This window comes from Podarcis gaigeae, assembly GCF_964106915.1.
Source record: "Podarcis gaigeae genome assembly, chromosome: 6".
Classification (NCBI taxonomy): Eukaryota; Metazoa; Chordata; class Lepidosauria; order Squamata; family Lacertidae; genus Podarcis; species Podarcis gaigeae.
This window is the reverse complement of record NC_139682.1, coordinates 13,193,768-13,221,357: the sequence shown is the minus strand read 5'-3', so window position 1 is coordinate 13,221,357 and position 27,590 is coordinate 13,193,768. Positions and strand designations below refer to the sequence as shown.

At 42.2% G+C, this 27,590-nt stretch overlaps 1 protein-coding gene and 1 long non-coding RNA gene across 13 annotated transcripts in view; one reads left to right on the top strand and one right to left on the bottom strand.

Annotated features, from left to right (window-relative positions):
* Positions 1 to 2,323: 2,323 nt before the first annotated feature.
* EDN3 (endothelin 3) overlaps positions 2,324 to 27,590 on the top strand; it is a 37,375-nt gene continuing 12,108 nt past the window's right edge. Inside the window, exons 1-2 of one of the 3 annotated variants that reach the window (XM_083744764.1) lie at positions 2,324 to 3,553; positions 6,816 to 7,089. In XM_083744764.1, the coding sequence (XP_083600890.1) occupies positions 3,502 to 3,553; positions 6,816 to 7,089 (326 nt within the window). In that variant the 5' untranslated portion in view covers positions 2,324 to 3,501. The remainder of the gene's footprint in view (positions 3,554 to 6,815; positions 7,090 to 27,590) is intronic. The other 2 variants (XM_083744762.1, XM_083744763.1) reach the window with 2 other exon arrangements.
* Positions 12,233 to 26,635, bottom strand: LOC310847226. 10 transcript variants are annotated; one of them, XR_014565683.1, is made up of 4 exons: positions 26,193 to 26,635; positions 20,202 to 20,407; positions 19,344 to 19,420; positions 12,233 to 15,311 (listed from the first exon to the last, which is right to left on the bottom strand). It is a non-coding gene; the product is annotated as an uncharacterized lncRNA (long non-coding RNA). The 10 variants fall into 10 exon arrangements; XR_014565684.1 differs by lacking the exon at positions 26,193 to 26,635 and adding an exon at positions 25,868 to 26,170; XR_014565685.1 differs by lacking the exon at positions 26,193 to 26,635 and adding an exon at positions 23,343 to 23,765.

Sequence of the window (27,590 nt, the reverse complement as noted above, 5' to 3'; positions counted from 1 at the left end):
TATTAGAAAAAGATGGAGATAATTGGAAATTGCAGAGTTTGGAGAAAATGAAAGATAAAGTGCGAGATTGGTTACACTATGCTCAGATTAAGGAAGTTTTTAAACTTGACAAAAAGTTAGGATTCCAGGTGGAAAAATCAAAGTTAGAAACGGAATTGTTAGAGCCTAAGACTAAGGTACTTTCAAGAATGTATAACTTGCTGCTAAAATGGAATACACAAGATGAAACGGTAAAATCGGCTATGATAAAGTGGGCACAGGACATTGGGTATAATATCATGTTTGAGGACTGGGAAAGGTTGTGGACTACTGGGCTGAAATTCACTGCATGTAATGCTTTGAAAGAAAATGTTATGAAAATGATATATAGATGATACATGACCCCAGTCAAACTCGCAAAAATATACCATTTGTCCGATAATAAATGCTGGAAATGTAAAGTAAGCGAAGGAACGTTTTTTCACCTCTGGTGGACTTGCCCTAGAGTGAAGGCTTTCTGGGAAATGATATATAATGAGCTGAAAAAGGTATTTAAGTATACCTTCCCTAAGAAACCAGAGGCCTTCCTCCTGGGTATTGTCGGCCAGAGAGTGTTAAAGAAGGACCGAACATTTTTCATGTATGCAACAACGGCAGCAAGGATACTCGTCGCTAAGCACTGGAAAACCCAAGATCTACCCACTCTGGAAGAATGGCAGATGCAACTGATAGACTATATGGAACTGGCCGAGATGACCGGCAGAATCCGAGACCTGGGAGAGGAGATGGTTGAAGAAGACTGGAAGAAATTTAAGATCTATTTACAAAAATACTGTAAATTGTATGAATGTTAAGAAGGTTGCTAGATCATAAATAATTTGGCACCATTAACTTAGATGGAATTATGAAGATAAGTTAGATTTAAGAAAAGATAAATTTTTGGATAATTACTAGACTACACTAAACTCTTAGGATTTGAATAAAGGATATCTAAAATTAGAGAAACAACATGGGAAAACTAGATAAATAAGATTGGAAACAAGGTGATAAATTGCTGGCAAAATTTTATTGTGAGGAACGCAAGAGCGGGAGACGTGAGGGAGTCCAAAGATGTCAAGAAACTACGTTAAGATATATGTTATATTGTTTCTTTGTTGTGTATTTTATTCAAAAACTGTTAATAAATATTTATTTAAAAAAAATAAACTTGCAAAGTGGATGCGTTTGCTCAGGCTCGCTAAAGCCTCTAAAATAATTTACCCGGTAATTTCCCCTTTAGTCCCTCATAAAAGAAATAGACACGACACAGTCTTCTATAAAAGTATAAAAAGAGTTTACTCACTCATTCTGTTCACAGATGGATCCCAGAAGGCCATTGCTGTCAACTTTTTCCTTTTCTTGCGAGGAATCCTATTCGGAATAAGGGAATTTCTCTTTAAAAAAGGGAAACGTTGACAGCTATGCAGAAGGCAGACTTACGTTACAAAAGTAATATACCTGGAATCATTCCCATAAAGAGATAGTCCCTTTGTCCTCGCTTGGCTGGAAGCCAAGAGAGCATCTTAGGCTAAGCAGATGTTGCTTCTTTGACGAATGTAGTCAGAGAGAGAGAGAGAGAGATGGCGGCCAGTCCTATGCTTTTGTTACCTGCACAGGTGAGGCCACGCCCACCTCTGGTCACATGTAGAGGAAGTCTGTCCCAGCCTAGGAGGAAACAGGAAGTTCCGACTGGCTGGTCCAGATATCCCCTTTCTATCTCCACTCTAGGGATGTTGTACTTGACTGCTCTGTGTTTCACATCTCACAGCTATTCCTTAATGATTAGCGCAGTAACAGCAGACAAACTTCCTGGAAACACAGCTTATCCACCAATAGAAATCTCCTGCAATGTGCAGCTGAAAGAGATGACTTCTCAGTTCGACAGAAGGAGGCCTTCCTCAGTGTCTTCTATGAGCGGAGAGTGTGCCCTAGAACTTATGTGGCCCAGAATCCACTGTCTTGGTAGATGACATGGGAAGGATTCTATGAAGTTAGGAAGCTGTCAAACCACTGATCTAGTGGACACGCTTAGATCTGGGTTCAAGTGCTCTCAGTGCCTGAGAGTTGTCCTTGTTGTTGAACTCTTAACTCCCATCAACTCCAGTCAGCATAGCCAATACTCAGGGATTTTGGGAGCTGCTATCCAGTGATATCTGAAGGGCCACAGCTGGTTCCCCATCTTTGATCTATGCCAGGAGTAGGCTATATTTTTCACACTGAGGATTGCATTCCCTTCTGGACAACCTTCAAAGGAACACAGGCAAAAGGGGCTGGAGCAAGAAATGCAGATTTTGCCTTTGGACAGTAGGCTCGTTACTACTCCCTTGCCCTGAGTCTCAGGTTCCCAACCCTGATCTGTTTCCTAGTAATCTTTGTTTACAACTTTGGTCATACAGTATTCCTGTCTCTCAGCCCCAACAGGTCAACTGGGGCTTCTGGCCCCGGTCCCTGGGTGTTGTAGGGCGGGGCAGGCACGCTCAGGATAGGATAGCCAGCAAAGATTCAAGATTGCTAAGCACTTTGCACATTAAACCGTTTCTGTATACGGTACATGCATGGGCGTAGCCAGGATTTTTGTTGGTGAGGGGAAGGCTTTTGTTAGGAGGGGGAAGAACTTTAGATTTGTATTGATTTTTTATTGAGTTAGGGGCTTGGCTACGCCCATACGGGCACATGCTTTTTATACAAGCTGCATAACACGCAGTGGCTGTGGACGGAGCAGCGCATTTACAACCTCTCCCCGATGCAACCTGCGAGCTAATGCCAACTCTGTTGCTCCATATGCAAAACCCGGGCTGGGGCGGAACCAATCAGGACCAGAACCAGCTCCCAGGCCCCGCCTTCATCCCTAAACCCACCCCTCCTCCGACGGCTCGCTTAACAGCTCGGCGCAAGTGATGGGATGAGAAACGCGCGCAAAACCCCGTTTTGGCGAGAGCGGGCTCGCCTTGGCGGAGGAGCGTCCGGCGTCGCTGCTTTTCTCGGCGCTTACCTGGGCAAAGCTGCCGTTGCAGCAGGATGCGGGAAACAGGAGGAGACGCAGAAAGACGATAGCAACTCGGCAATCTCGCTTGGAAGCGGTTTGTGCCGGTGCGCGCGTGGGAAGCCCCGAACCCGCGTTTCGGATCGGATCCAGAGGTGCTGAGAGAAGGAGGGAGAGGAAAGGAAAGGCGAGCTATGGAGCGCGTCTTGGCTTTGCAACGCTTTCTTCGGGACTAGTTCTGCAAAGAGGGAGCTGGAGGACAAGCGGCGTGGGGGCGCAACCGACAATCCAAGACCCCAGGCGCCATTAATTCCTCGGCGCGTGGAGGAAACACGTCCGGGAGGAGAACTTCCATGTAGCCGCGACCCGGGATTTTCCCTTCCGTCAGGAGTATATTTGCACGCGCAAGTCTTACGGGGGTTCCCCGCCCCGCCCCGCCAGCCCCTTCTTCCTCGCCCTCTGTGTTTGCCTGCAAGTTGCGAAGCTTCCCATTGGATTTCATGGAGCTGGGATTCCTGGTACTTGTTGGGCTTACAGTTATCTCGAGTACAGGTAAAAAAACCAAACAAAGGTGGTGAAGAAAGAGATCGATTGTATTGGTTATTTCTGATCGCTTTCTCGGAAGGGATTCCCGGGAGCGGCGATAGTGAACAAGAATTCGATTTTGCAGCGATTAGCCGCGCAATCCGTAACTAGTTTACTCAAAACCCAGCCCTTGAATTGGCTTACTTCCCTAGTAAATGTGGATAGGTTTTGAGCTGTGCAATCCTATCATGTCTCAGAGATAAATCTAGTTTAGTTCTATGGGTCTTATTCCTAGTTGAGTGTAGGATTGCAGTGGAAGATTGCAATCCTATACCCACATACCTGAGCGTTAAGTCCACAGAAGTTTCAAATCCTATGGGCATTAGTGCCTCCTAGTAACTGTAGAGTCAAGATCAAAGATAGAGTTCTCTTAATGGTATTAGAGAAATTCTAAACACTGTTTCTTCTGTTTAACAATAACAACATTATTATTATTAATAGAATACTGTATAATAAATATAAAACTTAAAGAACAATTTGCTCTATGGAATACCAAACAGAATAAATAGGAACAACAAAATCTTGCCAGAAGCTTATAACTTCTGAAATGTTAAGTAATTATAAAATTTAAATGGCTACAGCAATGACTATTCCCTTGGTGACTTAAAAGCTAGACAATATTAAAAACACATTGTACAATAATTAAAAACAACAATTAGCAATAAAAAATAGAAACAAACCTAACACCAAACGTTTTAAACTGCTTTTCCATCCCCTTGCTTTTTAAAACTAATGCTATTTGGCAACAAAAAATTATGAACCCACCTTTCCATATTAACTGTTCCTCAGATGAAATATGTAGGATTTTCTGGATCAAGGAAATCTGACAATTTTTCTAAAAAATAAAAAGCAGAGACCTTTCCAAAGTATTATATTGATTATGTGTACTTTGGAGTTATGCACGTTTGCTGCTGAACAAAGAAGAATGTTTTCTCGTGCTGTGGCTGTGATGAACAGGGAGCCTGGGAATAAATCCCTGGCTGAAATCTAACCTCAGTAACACATTCTCTTCATAGCATTAAGGATAGCAAAACCACTGTCTCTTGGCTGCAATGGTGTTGATCATTCTTGCTTGCCTTACCAAGGGGTTTCGAGAATCATCTTAGTAGTCTATCTGAACTGCTTTGAAGACGCAAAAAGTCCGGTATTGTCTCCACCAGGAAGTTCTCTGACGGAAATAATATTGCATTATTTTGGGTATCTCACATGGCTGTACTGCACTGTGTGCTGGTTGCACCTAGGATCTTTTGCTTGTAGAAGTGAGGCTGCCTGGAGTGCACCTCTAAGATTGCACTGTCATCCCTGCAGGTATTGCTCTGATCTCCCTTGAAATCCTGCATGCCAGAAGGATCTGGCAGATGACAATAAAATGTGCCTCTAACTTGCATGCTATGGCTTGTTGCAAGGCAGCACGCTTTTGGTGAGAGGTTTTCTCACAGTGTAATATGGCACTAAATTATTCAAGGAATTTTTGGAGTATTTCCTGCATTTCAGGATCTAGAAGTTGCACAACTTCGAGGGATAAGTTGCACATTTCTAGTGGCCAAGAGCAAATGTTGAAGCCAGTGGTCCTCCAACATCAATAAAAGACTTCTGATATCTGTATACTGGCAGCTTAGGAGAAATTAGTGCTTATTATACTTGGCAAAGTAGTGCAGTTTGACAGTCAGTGTACGACTTTGTATTTTTTTCGTCCATTTTCTCAACTTTCCCCTCATTGGCATTGTTCTCAGGTAAGCCATAGTTAGTATTTTACCAGGAATGCACGGATCAGTCTCATTTTGCTCCTCCCCTTGCATGAGCAGGAGCTACAAAACTGCCCTTGATTTATGGTGTCCAAATTGTTGACTGATTTGTTTTTCTCCAAACAAACTACAAGCAAAATTTGGCTTCAGATCATGGTTTGTTGCATGAGTGTAACCAGGACTTTTTTGGGGGGGGGCAAGCTTTATAGGGGGGGGGAGAGGCAAAACTGAATTATCTTCAATGCAATTGGTCAATTAGTTAAGTATTTTTATTTATTTACTTGATTTGGGGGGAAGCACCCTGGCTACGCCCATGGTTTGTTGGGATTGAATTAAGCCACAATCCCTGGTTTGGATAGAACACTATGCCAAGGATTGCGGTTTTATGTTTCCACTAAGAGAGTGCTGTTGTGCTCAGGTCCTGCTTTCAGACTTCCCATAGGCATCTGGTTGGTCACTGTGAGAACAAGATGCTGGACTAGATGGTCCATTGTCCTGAACCAGTAGACTTTTCTTATGTTCTTTTTAGCAAAGTGGGAGTGATCTGCTCGTTAATGCTAGACTGTGGCTTAAAATGCCCTGCACGCCGTCCTACTCACTTAGTGTCCTGCTTTGTAGACCATGGTTCATTAAACTATGATTTATTAATCATGGGTAAGTGATATGCGTCCATTGGCCATGTTCAGATGTTATGATAAACTGGTTTATTATGAGATGGATCAGCCTGTGCAAGTTTATAGCTCGTGAGCTTTCCACTCCTCCAGCGCGACTGCAGAAGTGGATTGGAAGTTTCACTTCTGTTCCTGATTAATAGCTGTATAGTGTTACACCCCGTGGTTTGAAGCTCTCTTGTTTCAAACAAACCCTAGCTATCATTAAGCATAGTTTTTCTTTGTTCAGATGGCATAACAGGTCATGGTGAATCAAACTGTAAAGAAAGCTTCTGAGCTCCTCATGGCCGTGACAGAGGAGGTGAGAGGGCTGTGTGCAAACCAAGGCTCACACAGGCTCATCCCTGTCATAATCACAGAATCATAGAATTGTAGAGTTGGAAGGGACCCTGGAAGATCATCTGGTCCAGCCCCCTGCAATGCAGGAATATGCAGTTGTCCCATACAGGGATTGAACCTGCAACCTTGGCATTATCAGCACCACGCTCTAACCAACTGAGCTATCCAGTGTCTCAATAAGCTGTGGTTTATTATGATGTCTGAACACATGTAATCATAGGTGGAAGTCTGAGTTGTTGATTAGCATAAATAGATGTTCATGATTTATTGCAGTTTCCATTCCATATGTTAAAAAGTAATAAAAAACAACTATTAACTTGGAGCAAACATGCTAAGGATTGTGACAGTCAATGGTCCTTTAAATCTTGTTCCATATGTTGCTGCCTTTTTATTGGTCTTAAATGCCTTACTGCAGAAATAGAAGCTTTCCCTTCTGATTAAACTTTGTCTTTTATTTTCTCCCCGACTTTGCAGGCTTCTCACTGCCCGTCTCTCGCCCCCTGCTGCTCTACAGTGGTGGCAGTAGCAGCAACAGTGAGCTGAGGTTTCCAGGGCCCCACGGGAGGGTCAGCAAAGAAAACGAGACAGCAGTAGGAGGGCTGCTTTCAGCCGGCAACGCCACTGTGGGGAAAGTGGCTGGCCCACCGGAGGTACACCACAGAGCCAAGCGCTGCACTTGCTACACCTACAAAGATAAGGAGTGTGTTTATTACTGCCACCTGGACATAATCTGGATCAACACCCCAGAGTGAGTGAGGAGGTTTGCTCTAAATAATGTGTGAAAAGTGAATCTCCCTGCTGTTTGATATACTCCACATGCACTGTTACATATGGAATATACACTTTAATCTGCATAACGGTATAGTCTGGTTATGCTGAATGAATAAGATACGGTATTAGTTTGTATACATCTCTTAGATGTTGTTTATGTAGCTCTTCTGTGGAGTTGGCTGCGCTTCCAGTGGCTGTATATAACTGACTGCGTGTGCACCTGTTTATACACAGTTTGATTTGTATCGTCTAGCTAGTAGTGTACCAGAAGCCGAAAATAGGATGAGATAAAGTGAATCAAAGTGGAGTAGCCATCAAGCAAGGAACCAGTGAGTAAAACTATTCACATGATAGCCCTAGTGAATTGTGCAAAGGCAACTATTGGATAGGAAGGCCAAAACTGAACAGGGTCAGTAGCTGATCTTACTGGCATGAAAATTCCTTCCAGCTCTGAGTCTGCAAATAATGGCTTGGCTTTCTTACCAGTCACTACTTATTCTCACCCACAGTGGCATAGCATAGGTTGCTGGTGCCCCAGCGGGGCAAGTGCCACCCCCGGTGGACTGGGCAGCTCAGTGGTGCTGGGCCATCATGTGAGGAAGCTGCCTCTGCAGCTCCCTCACATGCCAGACTCCAGCGGATGAGTGGCACACCTCCTCTTCTGCCCCTGGGTCAGTCTGAAAGCTCTGGCATGGCAGCGTTGGGCCATTGTGTGAGGAACCTCCTCATGCGCTGGAGCCCAGCAGAGGAGAGGTGTGGCGATGCTGGTTCTTGTCTTCTCCAAGTAGAAATACGAATGCAGTTGGCTGTATTTCAGTGTGGAAGAGAGCGGGATTGTGAGCTGCTGGATGTCCTTTTTCAGCAGAGTGCCTGGGGTATTTAACTGAGCAAGTCGATTTGTAGATGCCTGCTTCCTACCCTAAATATTGCAGTGTTTTCACCAGATCCTGGAGTATGAAGTCCAATCAAAGGCGGGTGTGGCACTCATCTTTCTTCTCAGGCCAAGGGAGCCGGCATTTGTCCACAGACAGCTTTCTGGGTCATGTGGCCAGCATGACTAAACCACTATTGGCTCACGGAGGACCGTGATGGAAACAACGTTTACCTTCCCGCTGCAGCGGCACCTATTTATCTACTTGCACTGGTGTGCTTTCCAACTGCTGGGTTGGCAAAAGCTGGGACAGAGCAATGGGAGCTCACCCTGTTGCATGGATTTGAACCACTGACCTTCCGATCTGCAAGCCCAAGAGCAGGGGTAGGCAACCTAAGGCCCAGGGGCCGGATGCGGCCCATTCGCCTTCTCAGTCCGGCCCAAGAGGCTCAGTTTAGACCACAGTGCCACCGAACCTATAGATGGAATTATTTTTGTAGCTGACAACTAATTTGACAAAAATAATTCAGATGCTGAAGTACTGCCCCAATAGTGTTTACATAAAAATGGAAGGGTTTTTTTATTTTTCATTTTTACAATGAGTGCTGGAAAAGGTTCCCCTTCTCTTTTTTGGAGAAAGCTGGTGAATTTGTTCATCTGGCACATGTTAAAGTTAGGAGTTAATTTTTATATCCCACTCTTTTCACTAGACATTTCAAGAATTCCAGAAAAAATCTATGGACAGCACAGTCTGGCATGCAAGAAGTACACACACACACACACACACACACACACACACACACACACACAATTCCCTTACTCTTTCCCCCCTTCCTATAAATTTGTAATATTAGTGCGCAATTTTGCCTTGCTCAAACCACAACTATGCCTAGTTCTGGGTGCCACAATTTAAGAAGGATATAGACAAGCCAGAACGTGTGCAGAGGAGAGTAGCCAAGATGATCAAGGGTCTAGAAACAAAGCCTTATGAGGAATGGTTGAGAGTGTTTGGTGCATATAGCTTGGAGAAGAGGAGACTGAGAGATATGATATGCTACATGAAAGATGGTACAAGCTTGTTTTCTCCTGCCCTGGAGGGTGGGACCCAAACCAATAGATTCCAGTTATAATAAATATTCCTTGGGGTTTTTAAGCAGAGATTGGATGGTCATTTGTTATTTATGCTTTAGTTGAGATTCTTGTATTGCAGGGGGTTGGACTAGACAACCCTCGGAAATCCTCCCAAATCTACCATTCTGTGATTCTACGATTCTAGAACCTCTATCACAAATACTTTCTAGTTGGAATATTTTGTTCTGGCAGTTGGTTCATTGGAGTTACACTGGGCTGCTAATGATATTATTACAGGCTTATAAGTAGCCACTTATCTAATCATCTGTGGTGAAGCATTGCCTTCAGGCAACAAGGAAGGGAACACTGTATTTATTTTTCTTTCAACCATCCCTTAGCTGACAGTGGCTGCTTGGAATGTTTAAAGTTAGCAGGTAGGCTAGAAAAAGGGTTGTAGGTAAGCATCTTTTGTAAATTTATTTGCAGGGCTATATTTATTATTACTTTGACATGTGAAATTGCTAGGTGCTTACTATGGTAGTAATAATAAGGTTTAATAATGTTATGCATTTAACATATTAGGCACTGTATGAAAGAAAAAAAGTTCCTTATTCTTATTTCATCATGTGACAAAAGGTAAAAAGATGAGTATATTCAGGTTAATTAAAGTTTTTAATTGTTGACATATATTGTTGACAATTTTGGACTGTAAGTTTCTTGGGGCAGGCATTTATATTCATACAAATTGTATAACACATTGTTAGCACTATTTAATTAAACAAGTGAAATAAACATTGGAGGGGACATATAACAGTTGTTTCCACCTTGGCTTGGACTACATACAGCTTCAGACTGCAAAGACTGCATATTGCTCCCTCAAGAGACTAGTTAACCCCTGCCCATGGAAAATGAGTATGTTGACAAGATTCTAGCATACCCTTCTCTTGTGTTTCTACTAGGTGTGTGAAAAGACAGTACGGTTTGGTTTCTTGTTTTAGACTAAGAATGAGTAGCCCTTTATGCAGTGGCGTTGCAGGGGGGGGGCAGCCGCACCGGGCGCAACATCTGGGGGTTAGGGGGCACAAATCCACGGGTTAGGGGGTGCAAATTACTTGCCTTGCCCCAGGTGCTGACAACCCACGCTACGCCACTGCCTTTATGCATCCTCCATACCGTTGGCATTGAGTTTGAAGATTTATACCCTACCTTTCAGTCAAAGGTTCCTCAAGATCGCTTAAATCAGATTTCAGTACTATAAAAGATAAAAACCCAAACATAAACACATAAGCCAGCATCCCACAGGCTGAGCCACACCTTGGAGGGACTTAGACCCTGGAACTCTGTATTGTATCATTCAAAGTAATAATAGTGCATTTTAGCATGTGCAGAATTCCATTTCCGTTGTTGTTGTTAATACACCACGTTTTCCTCAGACCAGGAATTGGTGGTGCTGTGGGTTAAACTACAGAGCCTAGGACTTGCCGATCAGAATAATAATAATAATAATAATAATAATAATAATAATAATATATTATTTATACCCCGCCCATCTGGCTGGGCCTCCCCAGCCACTCTGGGCAGCTTCCAAAAGAATATTAAAATACTGTGATACATCAAACATTAAAAGCATCCCGAAACAGGGCTGCCTTCAGATGTCTTCTAAAAGTCTGGTAGTTGTTGTTCTCTTTGACATCTGGTGGGAGGGCGTTCCACAGGGAGGGCGCCACTACCGAGAAGGCCCTCTGCCTGGTTCCCTGTAACTTGGCTTCTCGCAGTGAGGGAACCGCCAGAAGGCCCTCGGTGCTGGACCTCAGTGTCCGGGTAGAACGATGGGGGTGGAGACGCTCCTTCAGGTATACTGGACCGAGGCCGTTTAGGGCTTTAAAGGTCAGCACCAGCACTTTGAATTGTGCTCGGAAACGTACTGGGAGCCAACGTAGGTCTTTCAAGACTGGTGTTATATGGTCTCGGCGGCCACTCCCAGTCACCAGTCTGGCTGCTGCGTTCTGGATTAGTTGTAGTTTCCAGTAGCCCCACGTAGAGCGCATTGCAGTAGTCCAAGTGGGAGATAACCAGAGCATGCACCACTCTGGCGAGGCAATCTGCAGGCAGATAGGGTCTCAGCCTGTGTACCAGATGGAGCTGGTACACAGCTGCCCTGGACATGGATTTAACCTGTGCCTCCATGGACAGCTGTGAGTCCAAAATTACTCCCAGGCTGCGCACCTGGTCCTTCAGGGGCACAGTTACCCCATTCAGGACCAGGGAATCCTCCACACCTTCCCGCCTCCTGTCCCCCAGAAACAGTACTTCTGTCTTGTCAGGATTCAATCTCATTCTGTTAGCCGCCATCCATCCTCCATCCGCTTCCAGACACTCACACAGGACCGTAACCGCCTTCACTGGTTCTGATTTGAAAGAGGTAGAGCTGGGTATCATCCGCATATTGATGAACACCCAGCCCAAACCCCCTGATGATCTCTCCCAGCGGCTGCGTGTAGATGTTGAAAAGCATGGGGGAGAGGACAGAACCCTGAGGCACCCCACAAGTGAGAGCCCAGGGGTCTGAACACTCATCCCCCACCACCACTTTCTGAACACGGCCCAGGAGGAAGGAGCGAAACCACTGTATAACAGTGCCCCCAGCTCCCAGCCCCTCTAGACAGCCCTGAAGAATGTTATGGTCGATTGTATCAAAGGCCGCTGAGAGATCCAGCAGAACTAGGAAACTACTCTCACTATTGTCCCTAGCCCACCGGAGATCATCAACCAGCGCGACCAAGGCAGTTTCAGTCCCATGATGAGGCCTGAATCCCGATTGGAAGGGATCCAAATGGTCCGCACCCTCCAGGCGTGCCTGGAGTTGTTCAGCAACCACTCGCTCAATCACCTTGCCCAAGAATGGAAGATTTGAGACTGGGTGATAGTTGGCCATACTGGCCGGGTCTAAAGATGGTTTTTTAAGAAGCGGTTTAATGACTGCCTCTTTCAGCGGATCTGGGAAGGTTCCCTCACAGAGGGAAGCATTCACCACCCCGCAGAGCCCATCGCCCAGTCCTTCCCGGCTTGCTTTTATTAGGCAGGATGGGCAAGGATCAAGGAGACAGGTGGTTGGTTTCACGCGTCCAAGCAGCCTGTCCACATCCTCGGGGGTAACGGATTGAAATATGTTAAAATACATTATAAGAAACAAAAGCAGCACTAGAATTAAACTGGAATACAGATTACTTTGACCCTCATAAAGATACCAGTTGCAAAAACGCTGCAGTCCTTCAGATCCATCCAACTTTTAAATACGCTTGATTTGTGGCTTGAATAGTTAGCATTTAAATTCCATATACACAGAAAATGTATGACACCCAGATGCATGTTTTCCACTTTAGTACCCAGTTCTCACAGATGAACGCCAGGAATTGAAAACAGTGCCCGCTGTGTCATAAAGAACTATATAAGCATACACTTTCAATTAAAAACTCCTGTGTAATAGCAAATAACTTCATAAGAGAAATCCAGATGCTACAGGATTTTTTTGAAAACTGGAAATAGTATGTTTCTCTGGATCCCATCATGTTGCACATATGGATTTTCTCAACTGCACTTTTTGTCAGATGATAGATTGCTTAGTTTTCCATGGTGCATATCTGAAAAGCTGCAATAGTTGCTCCAGGACACTTATAGTATTTTGCTCCAGTACACTTTTATAGTATTTTGCTTGTACTAGTAAGTGAAGGTTTTTGCTAGATATTTTGATAGGATATGCTGCTATTGGCTTCCATATCACTATAGTATATTACTCCAATAACAGCCTCATTATAACAATACCAATTTTATCCAATTGATACAATTATTAATGCCAATTATTCAAATGTCAAATTATAAAGTTTAATTAAACTGGCCCCCTCGCATGCTAGAGTTCATTCTTCTACATTTTTCCTGCGTTCCAAAATTTTAATAATTTTCATTCCTTTCCATTCAGATATAAATATCCCTTATATAACAGTTACAATCTTGTGATTTCAATTCGTGTTGGTATAATAGGTAATTTATAAAGTTTCAAGTGAGGAACTTTAGCTGCAATCGTTATTCTTTCCTGTGTGTGACATTTACCCCCACGATGTCTTTCCATCCATGTATGGTGTTGTATCCTTTATTCCTGCAACTGTTGATGGTTCCAGTCATGTCTTGGGAGAAATTGTTATCTCAGAGTTTTCAAAAGTCACTGCATCGCTTTGTCCCGTGATTCAGTTTCTAGTAAACAAGCCATCTTCGCCATTTTTCCAGCCTAGAAAGAACGGTCTGTATCCAGACTTCAGAAAGTTAATCCAAAAACTTCTATTCTTGCAACTGGTAGACTCCTTTCCTCCCTGCCACTGATTTATGGCCATTTATCCTTATCTCAAACAGATTCCTTTGTGGATAATGGAGGTTAGGGTGCATTTTGCGCTATATTTTCAAAGCATAACCTTTCTTCCCTGGTTCCCTCTCAGTTCCTTTTTCTCTCACACACAGTTTCAATTTTGTTAAATTCCATATTATATTCCAATGTCTTCCATCCTCACTTGTGCAGATGTTTAAAAATAAAACTTCCATTCTGGGGTGGGGTGGGGTTGCTGTATCAGAAATGTAGAGAGAAACCTTAAATAAGCAAACGTGGGCTCCCCTCTCCACATTGTCTCTTTCACCAAATGGAATCGGCTCTCAATCCAAACCTTTCACATCCTTGTAGCTGGGTTGTTTTCGCAGTTTCTTATCTCATCGTCTCTGGCATATGCCTGTAGTTTTCTCAAATTAAAATCCAATTAACAGCATAACCTGTGTTTCCAGGAACGGGATGGGGGGGGGGGTCGTGGCAGCCGGAGTGCTCCGTGCACCCAGTACCTTTGCCTACCCTCGCATTCCATGGGGAAGTGAGTGCAGTGCCAGACCGCCAGGCAAACTGCGGGTCAGAGCCTGGTTCCTCTTCCAACTGAAGAGGAATGCAGATAATGAAATCCCTTTATCATCATCTGATTATCTCAGTCTGTTTCTCTCTTGCAGTGATGGGAGAGACCCCATTCCTGGTGCACCGGAATCTGGAAGCTATATCACTGTGATTCTTGATCCTAATGCTCCTCTTTGGCACAGAGGTGGAATGCAGAATAATAGCCATACCACATACCACACAGTAATGTACTGAGTGAATTGTTGAAAGATTGGTGCGGCTAATGCTGGCTCTCTAGGTGTACCTGTGCCATACATTAGTACATTTGCCTAATTCACAAATTGCATTTTTTTTAGAAGTAAACCTTTAAAATGCTGTGAGTGAAGTGGCTTAATAAAGGAATATGAATTGACATTCTAAACTCTATTTCTCTTTTAAAATGCAGGCTAAATCATGACCCAAATAATAAGACATTATTTCAGTATTCACAATTTTTGTGCAGTGAATATGCCACGTTTTGAGCTTCTGTTTATCTTTATTTATCTGCTAAAGGAAGATGACATGGATAAGAATACATTTGGAGTTCTCATTTGAAAGCAAACTTAGGGTTATTTCAAAGTATTGTGTTTTGAAATTTCTGATACTGGTTTTGTAAGGAACCTACATAAACAAATTGTGGCTGTTCCCTTCAAAACATTAATCAATGCGACCCAGGACATCTGCTGTTTGCCACTTGTAATTTTTCAAAGGAGAAAAGATTAGACATGTGGTTGGTTTTCATACCACATATGATAAGCATGTGTTTCTTTCTTGGGAAACTGTTACTGGATTGCACACTTCTGTCCTTAGTCTCTGAACCTTTTTTTAGTATATATAAAAAAGAGGTACTGCTAGGGAACTTTTAAGGTGAGGACCTTTTCACACAATATAGATTTCTGTAAGTTATTGCTTTTGTGCAGATGAGCTCCTCAAACACATGATAAATGCACCCTTCTCTTTAATAGGTTGCACATTCCTGCCACATTTCTGTGCAATAAAATACAACTGAATATTAAACTCTTATCAGTGTTGTTTTGTACCAAAGCATTATCTGTCTAGATAAACCTTCTTGCCTGAGGCAGCTTAAATTTGAGATCTGAATTTGGGAAATTAACATCTCACATCATAGCATACTATCAATCAATGAGCCAGTTATCCTCGATCAAATTCCGCTCACCCTTAGTAGGATTTTATGTGCAGAATTGCTGGTTCCAGTCCTTAATGTTGAAAAATGGGCCTTCTGCAATGAATCAATCATATGCTTTCCATTTTTAAATTGGCAGTGCTTTCTAATAAACTGTGAAAGAGTGTTAAAATAGAAAACACTGTTTTGAATTTGATTTGCCTTTTCTGCTATGCTGAATGACTATTCAGACTCAGGCAGCCAAATTCTCTACCGTAGTTGGTCTAGCCACCAACTACCTCTGGTGTTAAAGATAGGAAGACATGAAGTTCTACCCCACATGCCATTGTTATTTCCTGCAGATTCCTTACTCCTTCTTTTTGCTAGTGCAACACTGGCAATTTGGTTGACAGTGCAGGCTGCTGAACTTGGGAGGGCAATGCATGGGTTCAAATAGCTGCTTATGCATGAAACTTGCTGGGCAATACTGAGTAAATCATTACCCTACATCAAAGGGTTGTTGTGAGGATAAATTTGGAAAACAGTGGAGACTTGATTCTGTCTCCCTAATATTTACCTACAAATTGACAGGATGTTCAATTATTCTGAGGATTTATGCACTAAGTAAATCAAGCTAAGGCTGATTTCAGAAAGCTTAAAGCACTACTGGGTCAGAAATACTCAAGAGAAGGGAGTCCTAGATGAATGGGTCAGCTATCAAAGGCACAAAGGCAGACAATTCCAACAAGAAAGAAAAGGTTGAGGCATCTCTTCTTTCTTCTTTGGCAATCACTCGCAGCCGAGTAAGATTGTCTTCCATAAACACGGTTTTAACAATGAGACTGTAAGTGACTGTGGAGGCGAATTCTGGATCCACATGTCCTTCCACAGTGGAGACATTGGTTTCTGGGAGGGAGCTGATCACAGTGTGGATTTGCCAAACATGCCTTCCTCTTAGCACGTTTCTCCCTTGTGTCCTGAGTTCGAGTGTCTTCAAAGCCCATGACACCTTTGGTAAAGGCTGTTCTCCAGTTGGAGTGCTCGCAGGCCAGTGTTTCCCAGTTGTCAGTGTTATACTACAGTTATACTACATTTTTAAAGATTTGTCTTTAAACCTCTTTTGTTGACCACCAACATTACACTTTCCATTTTTAAGTTTGGAATAGAGTAGTTGCTTTGGAAGACGATTGTTTAAAGAAACTGGTGTGGCTGCATAAGGAGCTTACAGATGAGCTGAGAGTTAAGAAGGGCATGTGTAAGAAATGGAAGAAAGGAGGAGTGTACACGAGTAGTAAACATTTGGAGGGTGAATGCCAGGTGGGCTAAAGCTCAAAATGAGCTCAGGCTTGCAGGAGAGGTTAAAAATAATTTTAAAAGTTTTCTGTGTTCAAAGCAAGAGGAAGAAGAAACAAGTGGTAGGTCCTCTGCGTGGAGAAGATGGAGAAATGCTATTGGGTGACAAACACCCACTTTGCCTCTGTCTTCACCCAAAAGGAAAGTGATGCCCAGCCTGGTGATAGCATAATAAACTGATGTAAGAAGGGAGCAATTCTGTTATTCTATGATTAAATGTGGCATGGTGCTGGTATAATATAGAATCATAGAATCATAGAGTTGGAAGGGACCTGAGGATCATCTGCAGTGCAGGAATGTGCAGCTGCACCATACAGCTATTGAACCTGCAACCTTGGTGTTATCATTCTCTACCATTCTCTAGCCGACTGAATTATCCAGGCTTATATACGTGCTTATTTGTAGGGAATGGGAGTTAACTAGAATAATAAGGGTGGGAAAGTGTTTTAAATGTGCCAGCTCACTGATGTGTTGGAATCAGTAAGCATGTGTTGCTTATTGGGCAGTGTTACTCAATGACATTCGTATGCCAAGTTTTCCTCTTCACATGCTCTGCTGCATTAGCAACATGCTGACAGACTGCTAGCTGGTTTATATTTTCATTCCTTCCTACCTTTTTTTTTATTCCAAAGCTTCAAGGCGAGTAACATATTTAAAAAGGAATTTAGGTATACAATATAATTGAATTCAAATAGATTCCTTCCTCATTAACTCTTGCTGCCAAATGGGCAGCTGCCAATCTGCTAGAGGCTGAACATTTTCCAGAAGCACCACAAACCTTTCCACCCTTTGTTTTCTCTCCCTATTAAGACGAAAAGACTTCTAATGGCCAGTGCTTGATGCCTGGACATTTTAATTCCCTGCTGTTTTGTGGGTTCCTGGCATGTTTTAAACTTTACTATTTTAGCACAGAAGGTTTGGTGTAACTTCCAAGGGGTCAGACCAAATGAGGCAATTTAATTAAGCAATGACAAACCTAGACAGCATCTTAAAAAGCAGAGACATCACCTTGCCAACAAAGGTCCATATAGTAAAAGCTATGGTTTTCCCAGTAGTGATGTATGGAAGTGAGAGCTGGACCATAATGAAGGCTGATCGCCAAAGAATTGATGCTTTTGAATTATGGTGCTGGAGGAGACTCTTGAGAGTCCCATGGACTGCAAGAAGATCAAACCTCTCCATTCTTAAGGAAATCAGCCCTGAGTGCTCACTGGAAGGACAGATCCTGAAGCTGAGGCTCCAATACTTTGGCCACCTCATGAGAAGGGAAGACTCCCTGGAAAAGACCCTGATGTTGGGAAAGATTGAGGGCACGAGGAGAAGGGGACGACAGAGGATGAGATGGTTGGATAGTGTTCTTGAAGCTACCAGCATGAGTTTGACCAAACTGCGGGAGGCAGTGGAAGACAGGAGTGCCTGGCGTGCTCTGGTCCATGGGGTCATGAAGAGTCGGACACGACTAAATGACTAAACAACAACAAAATTATGCAATAAAAGGCTGTCCCAACTAAAGGGCTTGATTTACATATAGAAAATGGTGTTAGGGAAAGGGTTAAGTCACCCCAGCAGCTACTTTTATGCAAAGGGAGAAAAAAACTCGGGAGATATGTGACTCTCCTGTTTCATGTTTTTTCCCCAGCCAAGTGGTGTTACCCACAGGAAGGAACTTAAAAGTTTCCCTAGCCACAGAATTATGTTAATCAAACTCTCTCCCAGGCTGTAGGTGGTTAAAATATTCTTGTTTTGCAGACCAGGGGAAGGCAGATAATTGTTCTGGAAATGGGTCTTTTTGTGGCCAAGTTGATGGTCTTAACTTAGTGTGTATTTCCTTTATTTTGGTTTTGCTGAGTTCTACTGTTCTTGATTTTTAATTGAAAAGATATTTGAGAGCATGTTTTATGACAGGGATGGCGAACCTTTTGCAGCCTGACTGCTGCATTCCTGCATGGGAGACCTTTCAGGGACCATATGCTAGTTCTGGGCAGGGCCAGATTCAAAATACATGACACTCGCCTTTGTATAGTAGGCTACATTCTAGTCACAAACAGGTTGGCTTTCTACACACCCACAAAATCTTTCCATCCATCCATCCATCCATCCATCCATCCATCCATCCATCCAGGCAACTGAGGTATTATCACAGTTCCAGGACACATTCCCACCTCTACCCTGGCAGAATCACTTAAAAGAAGGGCCTGGAACAGAGCCAGTAAAGATTGTGGCTTGGGGAGGGTCTGGGCAGCCACCTTTGGCCCCTGTGACTAAGGTTTCCTACTTGTGCTTTATGAAGTAGGGTGGATATCTGAATAGAAATAAAATACGAGTCCATGTTGCTACGTGACTGAGGTCTTGGTGAACACTGAGTTATTCCACATTATGCAGGGTGTGATAATAAAGATTATCTGAATGCCTATTTGAAATACTTAGAGTGTAAAGTCCCTTTGGAGGAGGAAGATGTCAGCTGTGTTCTTTGTAAAGCACTACGTACATAGATGGTTCTATAAAAATTCACTAGTAATAGTAAACATTGCAGATGTTTATAACAAACATTTACACACTCCTTCCTGCAAGGACCCAGTTCTCACTGAAGTAGAACTGCAAGTGTGTCTCACATGATTGTTCTTTGACATGAAGAAAGTTCCAGGCACATAGAAAATTAGTTCTAGCAGATAGATTGATGAAGATGTCAACCTAGGGTGTGGCAGCTGTGGAAAATGTGAATTCCGAGTTAGGAATCACTAGTCACAGGAATGAAAATGAAACTGTCAATATCATAATGCGGTTATACAAATCTTTGGTGAGTTTTGAACACCATCCTGGAAATACTGTGCACATTTCTGGTACATTTCTTACCTCTAAAAGGATATCATAGATCTAGCAGAAGTTCAGAGAAGATCAACCAAAATGATCAAGGGATTGGAGCAATTCTCCTATAAAGAAAGGTTACTGCATTAACAGCTTTTAGTCTGGGGAAGGAAGGTGAGTAAAGGGGACATGATAGAGTTGTATAAGATTATGCTTGGCATAGAAAAATTGGATACGGAGGCATTTCTCTTCCTCACTTGTAATCGTAGAAACGGGTGCCATCAAATACAGTACTGAATGTTAGTATATTCATGGCAGCCAAAATAAAGTGCTTTTCTCACACGCTGCACAGTTAAATGCTGGAATTCATTCCCAGAAGATGTTGTGATTGCCATTAACTTGGATAGCTTTAAGAGAGATTAAGCAAGGTCATAGAGGGTAAGACTATCAGTGACTACAACAATGATGGCTATTTTCTGTCCTCCACTGTCGGGAGGCATTATACCTCTGAATACCAGAAATCACAAGTGGGGAGAATGCTGTTCCACTCAGGTCCTGTTTGCATGCTTCCCATGGACATTTGCTTCTTCACTGTGAGAACAGGATGCTGGGTTTTGACCTGATCCAGTATATCTTTTCTTACATTCTTGCCCAAATCACAGCACACTGGTAATGCTCAACAAGATACAAAACTGTTTTGATCATTATTCTCTCCTGAATAAATTGTGTGTGTTTGTGTTTGTTTGTTTCGGAGAGGGTTGTATGTTCTCTACAGATTTTGTGACGCAAAATCATAGCATTAGAAATGTTACAAGAAGCCCTAAAGTGCAGTCTTGAGTTTTGCATTAAAATTGGTTATGAGAGTGATGTAATTTTGAGTCACCTTAGAATGTTATGAACACTCACCCTTTGGAGCAGACTGTTTAATACTCAGAGGCGTCAAGGAAACACAGCTGCCAAGGGACATACGAGGCTTAATTCATAGTTCTGTGAACTCCTTTTGCTCTCTGTGGTAGAATTTGACATCGCAGTTACCTAGAATTGGAACTGCTCCAGGCCAGGTTTCTGTGCTCTGCTGCTTTACTTGAAAATGTATTTATTGTAAAGGGGATCTTCATAAAAGAAAAAACAGAATGTTAAACTACTACATATGACTTTAAAATTATAACGGTAGAACAGTACAATGGAAGTGGAAGGCTCCTCACCACTAAAGGAAGTACAGTGGTACCTCGGGTTAAGCACTTAATTCGTTCCGGAGGTCCGTTCTTAACCTGAAACTGTTCTTAACCTGAAGTACCACTTTAGCTAATGGGGCCTCCTGCTGCTGCCGCGCCGCCGCCGCACGATTTCTGTTCTTATCCTGAAGCAAAGTTCTTAACCTGAAGCACTATTTCTGGGTTAGCAGAGTCTGTAACCTGAAGCGTATGTAACCCGAAGTACCACTGTACTTGTGACAAAGCACATAATGAACCTGGGGAATTTGCTGCCACAAACGTAGGAGGGGACTGGAAAAACCATGTACATGTCAGACAATATTTACAGCCTTTGGCTATAAAAAGAACCAACCATGCTCAGAGTCAGAAACCAGACTGGACTAAATGGATATTTTTGTACATCCAGCAGGACAGTTAATATGTTTGTGTGCAGGGCAAAGCAGATTTAAACTGTTCTCACAATAGTTTCTTAAGCGCACTTTATCTGTGCTTCTAATTTAAATATAAAACCTACTTTGGCTATAATATAGAATACATTTTAAAACAGCTTTTTCACGTCTCCCCTGTTAACTTCATATACAACTTAAGGGAAACCACATGCATGTAGCCATTGAAAAGAGGCCTACTTTGGTGAGCTATTCCCAACCAGCTTACAATGTTTGCAAATACTTGACTTCCCGTGTGGCTTTTTGTTATTTTAAGGTTCCCTTGGGACAATTTCCCCATATCTGCTTCACATTTACTTGCTTTTCTCTTCCCTGCCCATTCTTCCCCACCTTTTTTGTATCATGTCTGTGGAATTGGAAGTGTGTGGGCAGGAACATCTTTTAATGTTCTGTGCAGCACCTAATCATTTATTATAAAGCACTCAATTATTATTTTTTAACATCAACTACATTGTGAATACAAAGTGAACTAGAGTACGGTGAGGTTTACTTTTGCTGGTGCAAACCCATTTAAAATGAGTTAATTCTGAAGTGGTCTTCTGCCATGAGAAAGCAGTCAAATGAAATGTTTGCCATGTAAATTCCCCTTCAACTCTTGACACAATCTAAGTAACCATTTCCTTCCAAGTCCTCTTCCCTCAAGGCTGGTTGACAGTTACACCCTCAGGTTGGCAGTTGGAACCATGGTGGATAAAAAACAATGATTTTTTTTAAAAAAAGAATTTTTAAAAAATGGGTTTTTTTAAAAAAAAAATCAGATTCTTTTGATTTAAATTGGGTTTTTAAAAGAAAAAGCTTTTGGAGGAAAAATCTTTCTAAAGATAGTTTTCTATTTAAGTTACGTTATAGTCCAAAGGCTATTCATCAGGAAATAAGGATTTAGTTTTTTCATGTGTGCTAAAACTCAGTAGGTTTTTTTTTTAAAAAAATGTTTAACCGCATCAGTTAACATGGATACATATGCTATAATGTTATTGTTTTAGTTAAATAAATTGTTTAAATTGTTACTAATGATTATTTTTCTCGTTCCAATAAAGGACAGCAGAAAAGCTGTGCAAATATAAACAGTTAACTTATTAAACCTCATAATTATTTCATAATTATCTGTCTGTTTCTGATAGTATAACCAAATCAGTAATTTGTGATATAACTGTAAAAACTACTCTGAAAATGTATTATTCCAAAAATGATACCTTCATCTGGTTGTAAATATTAAGATTATACCAGCAAGAATGAGTCTTTCTGTAAAAAAAATGATTTAAATCAAGTCTTACTGACTAGTGATTTAAATCGTGATTTAAATAAAATCCACCCTGGTTCGAACTGACAGTTACTCCCTCAAGTTGGCAGTTGGAACTGACAGTTACTCCCATGAGGTGTTGCTTAGCAATGGTGGAGGGAGGGCAAGACGCCTTCTTTGAGATGTCGCTTAGCAATGGCGGTAGGGAGTTAATGAGGAAGAGATTAAAAAATAAAGAGCAAGGTCCTTTCTGCACTATACATTTAAAGCAGCATTGTACCACTTTAAACAGTCATGGCTTCCCCAAAGCATCCTGGCAACTGTAGTTTGTTAAGCGTGCTGTGAGGAGACTCCTGTCAGTGGCGGAGCGTATCTAAATAGCCTCATCATGCTTCAATATTTTGGGTATACTGATTACAGATAGGTAGCCGTGTTGGTCTGCCATAGTCAAAACAAAAAAATTCCTTCCAGTAGCACCTTAAAGACCAACTAAGTCAGTTCTTGGTATGAGCTTTCGCACACGAAAGCTCATACCAAGAACTGACTTAGTTGGTCTTTAAGGTGCTACTGGAAGGAATTTTTTTGTTTTGGGTATACTGAGTATCTGAAAAGTATTTGTGATGATCAGATTATGTTTGTAGGACTACAAAAAGTTCTGTGAGGAGTAATTTAAGAAATATTGTAAAAATGGAAAGGGAGAAATGATTTGTTAGAAAAGGTAAAGGCAATATTAAGTTAAGAATTGCAGGAGAAATAATCAAGACGGAAGGCTATCAGAGATGCTGAGGGAAGTCCAAACAAGGACATATGTATAATAATTTGTGTGGTATGTCTTAAAAAAATTTGTATGCTAAAAATAATAAAAATATTATTAAAAAAAAAAAGATTTTGGGCTCATCCAGACTTCTGCTTGTCTTGCCGCATTCCTGCTGGAAAAAACCCACTTTTTAGTGCTGAATCAAAGCAAACGCCAATCGGTTTTTCCAGTCGTTTGCTCCGATTTAGTGGTAAAGAGCAAGTTTCCCCTGGGGAAAACCTCTCAGACTGTGCTTTATAGGCGTGGGATAAGCAGAAGCATAGATGAGCCCTCAGTCAAAGCCACCTTTTAAAGCCACCCAAGGAGACCCGTATTTCATATTCCCCTCACAGGATTTGTGGCTTTGGCAATCAATTCCTCTTTCCAGGGAACTCTGGACAGCTCTTGAGCAGCTTTTATTGCAGTCCTGTGCATTTATGTTCTGGAGTAAATCTACAGTAAATGTGTTGAGTGGCCTAGTAAATGTGTTTAGGATTGCAACCCCAGAATCTTTTCCCCCCTTTTAATGCAGATTACTTCAAAATGTTTTACCAGTTCACACCCTCCCCCCTCAGTCCACCTAGAACAGTTACAAAATAGTTGATGCAACTAGGAATTGCTCTGGATAAGTAACTAACTATAGAATTGCTCATTAATACCAAGGGCAGATGCACTAAATGCCGTAACAAATCAGTGTCAATGTTCATTTTGGGAACTTATTTTTAGAACACATCTATGGCCTTTTTGTGACAAAAACAATTCCAGAATCACACGGTATACTCTGGTTCTTTTTTTGCTGAGGTTAACTTCAGTAGCTGATTTTTAGCTTGGGTGCTTCACAAGAGAACAAAAATAAAGAAATGTTCCCTTCTCACTTTTGCCCACTGTGCTACAAAAATTATAATTTCAATTGTTTTCTGAGATCCTGGCTGCCGAAATCAAAATGAAAGTCAACTTCTGCCTTCAGCTGTTGCCACACAGCTGTTTCACATTGCTGATTGTCATATCTCCCATTGAATTATTATGCCAAAGCCACAAATGCTGAAAATTATCCCCATTACTTCCAGTCTGATTACTATTAGGGCATCACCAATAACATGTTTTTTTTAAAAAAAAGAGTTTTAAAACTAAAATTATTCTTGTTCCTTTGTGCTCAGATATTGAGTTGTCATTTTGTTTTTTTTTAATAATAATTTTTATTAAGGTTTTCCAAATTAAAACAAATCAAAACAAATTAAATCCAATCTATAAACTTTTTGCCAATAACTAGGACTTCCCCTCCCTACCCCCTCTTGTGTTCCAAATCTTCCAAATAAGCAATTAAATTCAACAAGTTCTTATCCCCAAATTACACTCATCATCAATAACCCAATTTATCCAAATTCCCATCCCTTAAGATCGATCTATACCCTTCCACGAGTTTCCCCCTTTCAAACATAGTACAGATGGAAATAAGATAAATATGAATAGTAATTTTACAGCCTTTGGATTCCAATTTTCCCTCCCCTCTTTCCCCTTTGCGTTTCACCTATCCCTCCACTTCTAATATCTTCCTGGAGTTCCCACATTACACTATGTCCCTCAGGTTCTTTGCCAGTCTTTAATTACGGATGTCCAATCGTAGAAGGAGTCTATCAAATAAGGGCCCATTTCTTCTATCCAGGTTTTTATATCCAGGAGTAAAAACTCCAATTTTGTATCCATAAGCTTGTCAAACCTGAATATCCCAAATGTTCCCCCAGTTCTGTCCAGTTCTTGTTATTTCCTTGTTCTTGTCAATCATTCTCCTCCTTTTTATTTCTCTGTTCTCCCACAGAAATGTTCTTTTTCCAAAAGTTTCTAGTGTCTCTGCAGAGGCTTGTTATTCATGGAGCAAAGCATTGCATCATGTTCCTTTCATTTTCCAACAAATAGTTCCATTGTTTCCTGTAGTGTGTAGACCTCTGTAGACAAAATAATGTTCCATTCCTGCAGTTTCCCAGGAGATTAAAAGTTCCATTCAACTGTTCAAGTTTCCTGTGAAAAACACATGCAATATCCCTCGGCTCCTCTAGGTGGATTGCAATAGCAAAGTTCCCTTCCAGAATCACATCCACCAGACCAAGTAGCTTGTTGACCGATATTTAAAACAGTTTATATTCAATTTATAACAAATATAACCGGCAAAGTCCTCGTAACAAAATCTCTATTTTAATCTTCCTTTTTGACAGCTCTTTGACAGCTGTCAAAACCTCCATCGCTTTTCTCCAGGCAGTTTCACGAATCGCTCCAGGGATTCCGGGGGGGGATTGCTTTTTTAAAACAATTCCACTATTCTCCTCCAGCTCAATCTTATAATTTTCCCTCGCGAAGTTGCTGATTCGGCAAGATAAGGTTACACTCGATCTTAGTTGTCCAGTCCTTTGTTTTGGCTCTTCTACAATTTAGGGGTGGGCTGACTTCCTTTTTTCCACCTCCCCCGTTCGCTCCGAATTTTAAAAATTTATCCCCTTTTTTTTAGTCCATATTCCAATTACTCACGGGTTCTTCTTTAGAGCCGAATTTTCAATAGAAGAAGTCAGCGCTCTCCGCCGGATGGCATGCGGCTGCGCTCGGCAGGGATAGCAGAGAACTCAAAGCACCACGCTTCTCCCCGGCACCCGATCCGTAGCCTTTAAAAAGGCTCCTTCACGAGTCGGGAGAGCGCTAACGGTGCCAGCCGAGTCTCCATGTCCACGGCCTCCTCTGGCCGTGGTTTTTAAGGGTCCCCGCATCGCCGGTGCGGTAGGACCCAGCCCCTGCCAAGCCGGCTCCCTCCGGAGCTCGGAGGGAGTCCGCCATTCGGCGATGGCGCCGACCCGGAAGTCCTGAGTTGTCATTTTGTAGTGTGGAGCAACCTGTTGCTTTTGGTCCGCCTTTAAGAATTAGTAATGTGGTAGGTTTCTTTTTTTTATAAGTGTATATTCTACAAAATCTATTTTCCTCTGTCCTTGAACTGGACAGCGGCCTAGTCTCAGACTCCTCATTGTTGACTGACACTCTGCTGGAATGTCAGGAGCCATAATAACGTCCTTTGCAATGAAAATGCTGCTGCGTAAAGGGCAGTGAGAGTGTTCTCTTATAGCCTGCTAATTGACGGGGAACAATAGTTGTTTCCTTAATAGACCGTTAAGCAGATGTTAAACTAAAAAAAAAAAAAAAAAAAAGCATGGGAAAAGAAACCTGAAGCCACAGCTGTCTCTAGAGGTCCCTTTGGGCATTCTTTGAACACACAGAGAAAACATCTTTGATGTCGTGGAGCTGGCTTTGCGTCTGTGGCAGGGGTTTATTATAATTCTCCTTCTGGTGACTGACAGTTCTGATAATACTAACATTGCCTATCTGTGCACCTATCTGCTTCTCAGTGGCGTATGTAAAGGAACACCTCCTTTAAAAATACAAACTTCTGGTGGACTGTAAAGTGGTTCTGGAGCTTCCTACCAGGGCCGGCCCTCCCATGAGGCAGACTGAAGCAGCTGCCTTGGACGGTGGAATCCCTGGAGTCACTTGGCAGCAGCTTCACTTCAAGATCTTGCAATATATATAATAATAATAATTTATCATTTATACCCCACCCACCTGGCTGGGCTTCCCCAGCCACTCTGGGCGGCTTCCAACAAAATATTAAAATACGTAATACACCAAACATTAAAAGCTTCCCTAAAGAGGGCTGCCTTCAGATTTCTTCTAAAAGTCTGGTAGTTGTTCTTCTCTTTGACATCTGGTGGGAGGGCGTTTCTTAGGACGGGTGCCACTACCGAGAAGGCCCTCTGCCTGGTTCCCTGTAACTTGGCTTCTCACAGCGAGGGAACCGCCAGAAGGCCCTTGGCGCTAGACCTCAGTGTCCGGGTAGAACAATGGGGGTGGAGACGCTCCTTCAGATATACTAGACCGAGGCCATATAGGGCTTTAAAGGTCAGCACCAACACTTTGAATTGTGCCTGGAAACATACTGGGAACCAATGTAGGTCTTTCAAGACTGGTGTTATGTGGTCTCGGCGGCCGCTCCCAGTCACCAGTCTAGCTGCCACATTCTGGATTAGTTGTAGTTTCTGGGTCACCTTCAAAGGTAGCCCCATGTAGAGTGCATTGCAGTAGTTCAAGCAAGAGATAACCAGAGCATGCACCACTCTGGCGAAGCAGTCTGCGGGCAGATAGGGTCTCAGCCTGCATACCCTGGAAAGTGAGGCTTTCGTGGGGGCGACACCTTCCTATTTCACCTTGGGTGGTGAAAGAGGATGGGCCACACTTCTTTCTACTATGCAGAAGTGGGCAGCACGGCACAGTTTTGTATCAAGGATTTATGTAAGTTAAGCATCCAAGGAGACAGGAGAAAGGAGAAAAAATTAACAGAGATTTATTACCTGCCTTGGGAAGGCTGTATTTATTTAAAGACAGAAAGGCAATATACACATGTTGGTGGTGTGTGTGTGTGTGTGTGTGTGTGTGTGTATGTATATGTATATGTATATATCATAATTTCTGTGTATAAGATGCCCCCATGTATAATATTCCCCCTATTTTTGGAACTCCAAATTAAGAAAACACCTCTCAGCACTACCCATGTATAAGATGAGCCCC